The following is a 6,863-nucleotide window of genomic DNA, read 5'->3' as shown; positions in this document are numbered from 1 at the left end:
TCTTCAAAAAGAAGATTTTAGATATCCCGTTTGAGTCCAAAATTACTTCAGTTTATTTTGGACTCAAACGGGATATCTAACATAACAGGGTCTATAATAATAATAATTTAAAAATCGTACAGCCGCGATTGGCAGACTTTGCCCATGTATGTAGTGTTTAATTGTAGTATTTGTAGGGAAAACTATACTATCAAAAATATTCAAATAACTGATAGTCCACCTCAAAGGGAAAGTCTTGTTTAGAACAGGAGGGGGCGCTGTGTTTTAAAAATGGATTTATTATTCAGCCAATCAGCACACAGGAACGACGGAGGTCACCACAGACCGTCCAATCACAGCTGTCGTTGTTGGGAGGTCGTTTATTGACAAGGGGAGAAGGTGACTCCTCGACGAGCAGGGCAGTAATTCGCACAAATTTAAGCATTTAACCTCAAAGAAGACGGTTGTTTTGTAGAAAAGCAGCCATGTCTTCGTTTGGACGGGCGTTGGGAGTCCTCCGAGCGGGAACTCGGCTCGTCAGACGGGGTCCACAAAGAATAACGACCAGAAAGTGAGTACCGTCAAGCCCGCTAGCATCTTAGCTATTAGCGTTAGCTATGCTATAGCAGCGACTTGCTAACAAATTGGGAAATGAAAAACAGCTTGTGTAAATCCAGAGCACCGTCTTTAATGTTAGTCTATGTGACATGGCATCTGATATTGTCTCAATCTGAGTTTTGTGCATTATCTGTTTTTTTTTTTTTTTTCAGGGCTGGAGGTGGACCGCACATTGAGCCACAGTACAGGCAATATCCCCAAATAACGAAGAAACAGAAATTTGAGGCAGAACTCATCAGCGGTGCCATGTGGTTCTGGATCCTTTGGCACTGTTGGCACGATCCTGATGCAGTCCTGGTAAGTAAATATGCTGTACAAATTACCCAGCCACATTTGTATAAAGTATGGCACCAAATGCAGGTGGATGCATGAAATTAGGAGTTCAGATGGGGCAGCGGTTGCCAGGTCTGTGTGACAAAACCGGCCAAATGACAGATTAAAACCAATCCAAAAGCAGTCCAATACCAGATCTCATAATATGCCTTTGCCAAATCATATAAACTGCTCTTTAAAGTCCAACAGAATTATCACTGCCACATGTACACTAATTTCTTAAAGTTCAAAAGTTGCTCTTTGAGCCTCGTGTTATTTGAATAGCATGAATAAACTGCAGCTCTGTGATAGGAATGATAATACATATAGTTTATGATCCATAGGCTGTGTAATGCTGTCTGAGAATATGCGATATGTTGCTATAGAAATAAGTCTTTGATTGAGGAGGGAGGGGGAAATGCATTTGATATTGTTTGGTATGAGCAAATTTTTATACATTTAAATAAAAATATAATGATTAAGTGATCATTAATGTTACCATTGATCGATTACAGAACGTGCTTACAATTTGTAACCCTATGATGAGAACGTGTAGACCAGTTCCCTGATGCACACGAGCGTGTTGCTTTGTCTTTTAGCTTTCTCTGCCACATACTGTCTTCCCTTCCTTCTTGTCTGAGCATGGCACCTTGTCATTTTGGTAGGATTTGGACGATTCAATTAAAGCCTGTATTGTAGAATATACATTTATTGATCTTAGTCATATAATTGTTGAGTAAAAATTAAAATAAGTCTACCCAACCTGTGGACAATTAAACTCCCAGCAGCTCTTCAAAAGTAGCCCAATTCCATATGAAAACTGCAGACCTGGCAACCCTAGATGGAGGGCAGATCTAAAATTGGATCCTGGAAAGTTGCTCCCCCATAAAATGTACTTTAATAACCAGTATCACAGCCTACTGTGATACTAACTATTATGAAGAAGCTGTAGGCCTGGGCAATACACTGATATTGCATTATGAGACTAGATAAATATCTTAGATTTTGGATATTATTATATGATGTTATGGCATGACTGTTTTCTTTTCCTGGTTTTATAAACTGTTTTACAGTAAAATGATGTCATCTGATCTTACCAGACTGTTATAGCCATTCTCTTATTTCCCTCAGTCATTATATCCACATTATTGATGATCAAAAATCTCATTGTATTAATATTTTGTGAAAGCACTAATAATATATATTGATATCAAGGTATTTGGTCAAAAATATCTTGACATTTGATTTGGTCCATGTTGCTGAGCCCTATTATGGGATGCACATTAAAAAGTTAACCTAATCCCAGCAGACTGCGAGAGGGGAGGAGAAGAGAAGCGGTTAATTTAGGAGGTCCATCTGATTGAAAGGTTACATTTATATTCACAGGAAGTCGTTAAAAAGTGTGTTGATTACTTCACTAATAAAAGACAACGGGGGTATAACTTTCTATTATCAATCATCACAAAGTTTCTCCATGTTATTATGCAACAATTAGTCAGTGGAAAGAAAATTAATCTGCAGATAATGGTATTATCATTTCAGCCAATTTTCAAGTAGAAATATTAAATGTCACTTGCTGGCTCCAGCTTGTTAAATATAGGAATTTGCTGCTTTTCTGGTCATTTATGACATTAAATGTCGTTGGAAGCAATTTGAAGACGTCACTTTGGGCTCATGAAATTATGATGAGCTTTTTTGGACGTATTCTAGACAAAACTATTGATTGATTAATACCCCAAGTTACTCTGAATTGCAGGGATAGAATAAGAGTTTAAAAGCATCAAAACTGTCAAGAATTCTGCCGGGAATGGAATATCCTTATCTTTTGCACAATTAAATCACAGTTATACTTGTCATTATACATGAGTCTGGTAAAGCGTCTCTCTGTTAAGTAGAAGCCCCCTTTTACAGCAAAATTATTTCACTGTTCTATAAAAATAGCCATTACTTTTTATTATATATCAATTTGTTGTAAAGTCAGGACATTTGTCTCTGTCAGGATCTTGTAGAAATGATGACTCAGTTTCCAGTTAGCTGATTGGTCAGTAGCCGGGCTGCTGACAGGTTTTGAGCCATTTTGTTCCAGAGCAGGTTAGCTGTGCAGCATACGTTACCATGGTGACCCATCAAGGACAAACGCAGTCTAGCGTTGTGATACAGGAAAAGCCCAAAGATAGCTGGCTCACCTTCTAATCTTGCTTGTTGGTAGAGATCCCCAGCCGATCAAGGGATAGCTGCAAAAATTAGCTTGTTTATATTTGTAATGTGCAGAGTTTTACTGGTGTTTATCTTCAGTATGTTGTGTTGCACAAACCCGGCAGGAACATGATCTATTATCTCAGGATGTAAAATGGAAATATTAAATTAAAGGTTATTTTCTCCTCTGTAGGGTCACTTCCCCTGGCCTGATGCCTCTGAGTGGACAGATGAGGAGCTCGGAATCCCAGCAGATGACGAGGAATAAGGTGATTTCATAATTTTCTTTGGTTTAAATTGATTCTGGCACACTTACCAATCAGGACAACTGGTTTTACTTGCACAATGTGTAAACCTGGTGTAAAGAAAAGGGTTAGTTCACCATCAAAAAGTCAAAACACAGGACTGGAACCTGCTTTCAGTCACATCTCTCTCATCTTTAATATTTAGAGGCAAGACTAATTTTTTATTTTCATCCTCATAATTTGTTGAGTCCCACTAAAACAATTTTGCAGCAGCTCTGCAGACCCACTTAACTGTAGGGATTTTTGTACAATAGACCCTTTTCACAGCACTGAGATTTTGAGTTGTCAGAAGGAAAAGCACAGGTGTTGATAATAGCATTGACTCTGGTCCCAGTAGCCATATATTGCATCCTTGTCACCAGGACAACCATGCCCCCTTTTTCCTGTGAAAACAACAACTGTTAAATTGTTAAAGTAAAAACAAACAAAACAAACAAAACAAAACTGTCATTCGCATACAAGAAGGCAAGTGATTAAAAAAAGAATTATAGAACAATTTTGATAATCAATTAAAGTAAATTTTCATGCAAAATGTATGCAAAAATGCTGTTTTCAGTCTTCCAAATATGGAGACTTCCTGCTTTCCTTAAACTGATTATCTTTGGGTTTTAGACTGACAAAACGAGAGATTTTTCAGTATTTTATGACACTATAAACATTGCAGCCCCACATTAAACATGACAAATAGCTATGAGATAATAACATCTATACAGAGGCAAGTAAAAATTGACTTGGGGCAACTGGGCAAGTGGGGACAAAAAAAAAAACAACCTACATGAACATTGATGCCACAGTGGACAGATGTCAGAAATACATCACCTGGAGGTTCCACCTTTGGCCACTTGGTGGTGTCGTTCTTCCATTTTGAAGGAGGCAGAATGAAAAAACACTCATTTGCCTTTACTTCATGTTTTTTCTATATAACAGCACAGATCATTGATTGACAAAGACTCAGCTCATCTGACTGGCCATAGGATTTGGGCCGTCTAATAGCTCAAAGGCATTTTTGGTCCACAAAATGTCAGAAAATGGTAAAAAAAAAACAAACAAAAAAAAAAAGGTTGTCTACGTAGCCCAAGGTGACATCCTGAAATGTCTTGTTTTGCCCACAACCCAAAGATATTCAGTTTACTGTCACAGAGGACTAAAAAAACAGAACATATTCAAGAACCTGGAGTCAGACAATTTTGATTTTTTTTTTAAAAAGTCTCAAGCAATTATCAGAATAGTCGACAATGAGTTAAAAAATTGATTAATAATCAATGAATCGTTGCAGACTTGCTGCTTTGGGTGGAATCATGACGCAGGTCCAAAGTAATCAAATGAGTTGTCCTCATCCATTCAGTCATCCTATGGAAGTAAATTTAATTATTAACACCTGATTTTCCTTCTCTGACATGTCAAAATGCCTGTTAAGGTTGTTAAAAACTACAGTCTGCTGTGTTTCTTGTGCTGTAGAGTCTTGCCTTTTTCTTTACACCTTGCATCTCTCCTGTTGATTGTGTCAAAAGCTGTATTACACATACATCTGACACAAGTCTTTAAGGAGATAGTTCACCCTAAAATCAAAAATGTAGATGTTAACCTCTAATATACTCTCAACCTGCAGCGCTGTTTATTGTCTAGATAGTTTTGGTGTGAGTTGCTGAGTTTGGGAGACATCAGCTGTAGAGATATCTGCCTTGTTGTGTTCCCTAAATTTACAGTGTGTGAGAGCCTTTTTGCTGACCGTTCTGTCTGACCCGACAGAGTCACTGTAGTTTAGAAGTGACCTGTAAGCTAGTCCTGTTAGCCTTGTGTGCTTTAGCTGTTAAATGTTTTTAAAAGCACCAAAATGAAACCTCAGTTCACTTGAGCTTCATACAGTGTGGCTGGCAACACACAAACTTTGAGAAATTACAATATAGAACCGTTTTTGTTAAGAGTAGCCAAAAAGCATCAAAATTTCACTAGACCGTGCAACACTACAAGGCAGACATCTGTATGGCAGATATCTCCAAAACTCATCAACTCACACCAAAAAAATCTACATGGTTAAATAGCACTACAGATGAGAGGAAATATGTATTATAAAATAATAGATAATTAATTTTTGCCAGTATTTTTAGTAGTTGTCAAGTTGAAATGCACTGTTTCTACATACATAGTACAATACTACACTCTGATCACAGCTGCCCTTGTATTAGGTACAGTTTACTAAAACTACTGCAGTCAAATACAGAAAACAGTCCAGCAGTAAATTAACTTTAAGTTCATAATGTTCAGTTTTTTTTCCCTTGTAGAGGTGTTGATTTGACTTCATGATCACTTGGGTCTGTTTGTTTATGGTGCTGTTGAACTGCATTGCATTATAAAGAGAAGTGTTTAACACCTGACAGTATAACATGATACCATACAGCACCACAAACAAAACAAAGCAGCCTCCAAAATGACCACACAGTTTAATCAACACCTCTCTAAAACAGTTTCAACAACTGGACATTGTAACCTTCATTGTGGCCTTCATGGTTACTGCAAAACTGTTGTATTGAACGGCGTTAGGTTTAGCTAAGCGTACCTTATAAACTGGCAACTGAGTGTACATGTTGTATCGTAGTCCACTGTTGTAAACACGATCTTGTTGTCTTTCATTTGCAGATCACCATGGACGATTCAAGCTGCTGGACAAGTCTTTGTGGAAATCTTCAGGATGTTCTGAAAGTCATTGTTGTACATAGACTAATAAAATTATCTTTAAATATGTTAAAATTAGTGAGTCCATTAGACTGGGTTTGAAATGACAAGTTTGTTATTTCATTAGTTTTATTTACACGCAATTTTTTGAAACGCAGAAACAAAATGCATCAACAGTGTCACAGTTAGCCAGTGTTTGTATATTTTAAATCATAAGCCATTTAAAATCTGGAAAAAACCATTGCAAGAACCAACGCACATAATAACACAAATGCCAAGGGAGCTGCATATAAAAGCAAAAAAAAAAAGGGGGGGGGGGGGCAGATCCTTTACGGTGAATACTAACAGCTTATAACAAACCCTGCCTGCAGGCCAGCTCGTGTGTTTTCAATGACATGCAAAGAGTTTAAAGGTTAAAAGTGTAGTGTAAGAAAAAGAGGGGGGGCGGGGGGGGGGGTCAGTCTGGCAAGGAGATTAACACTAATTTAGTAAGTTGGTTCTTTGTGAAACACCTCGTCAGGACTGGATGACTGATCACACAGTCAACCTGAGCAAAGCTTTCAAAGTCTCACGCTGTTCAAAGAGCGGTCTTAAAGCTACTTGGCAACAGTTAGCCTGGGTGAAGAGTCAACTTAACAAGCGTGTTTTTCTGGATAACACTGAGCTGAACGCGTGTTAAAGGAATAGTTCGGATTATTTGAAGTGGGGTTCGTATGAAGCACTCCATAGCCCGTGTGTTTCCTACAGCACGTTGTGGTCAGAATGTGGAGAAGGCAGCAA

General features: G+C 38.0%; 1 protein-coding gene across 1 annotated transcript; it reads left to right on the top strand.

Annotated features, from left to right (window-relative positions):
• Positions 1 to 340: 340 nt before the first annotated feature.
• Positions 341 to 6,158, top strand: ndufb2 (NADH:ubiquinone oxidoreductase subunit B2). Its single transcript, XM_084711250.1, has 4 exons — positions 341 to 550; positions 750 to 894; positions 3,299 to 3,374; positions 6,048 to 6,158. Exons 1-3 carry the CDS (start codon positions 465 to 467, stop codon positions 3,371 to 3,373), a joined length of 306 nt encoding a protein of 101 aa, XP_084567376.1. The 5' UTR covers positions 341 to 464; the 3' UTR covers position 3,374; positions 6,048 to 6,158.
• The last annotated feature ends 705 nt before the right edge of the window (positions 6,159 to 6,863 follow it).

Source organism: Lutjanus erythropterus, chromosome 22 (assembly GCF_056507025.1).
Source record: "Lutjanus erythropterus isolate fLutEry1 chromosome 22, fLutEry1.hap2, whole genome shotgun sequence".
NCBI lineage: Eukaryota > Metazoa > Chordata > Actinopteri > Lutjaniformes > Lutjanidae > Lutjanus > Lutjanus erythropterus.
The sequence above is the reverse complement of the archived record's forward strand: the minus strand, read 5'-3'. Positions and strand labels throughout refer to the sequence as shown.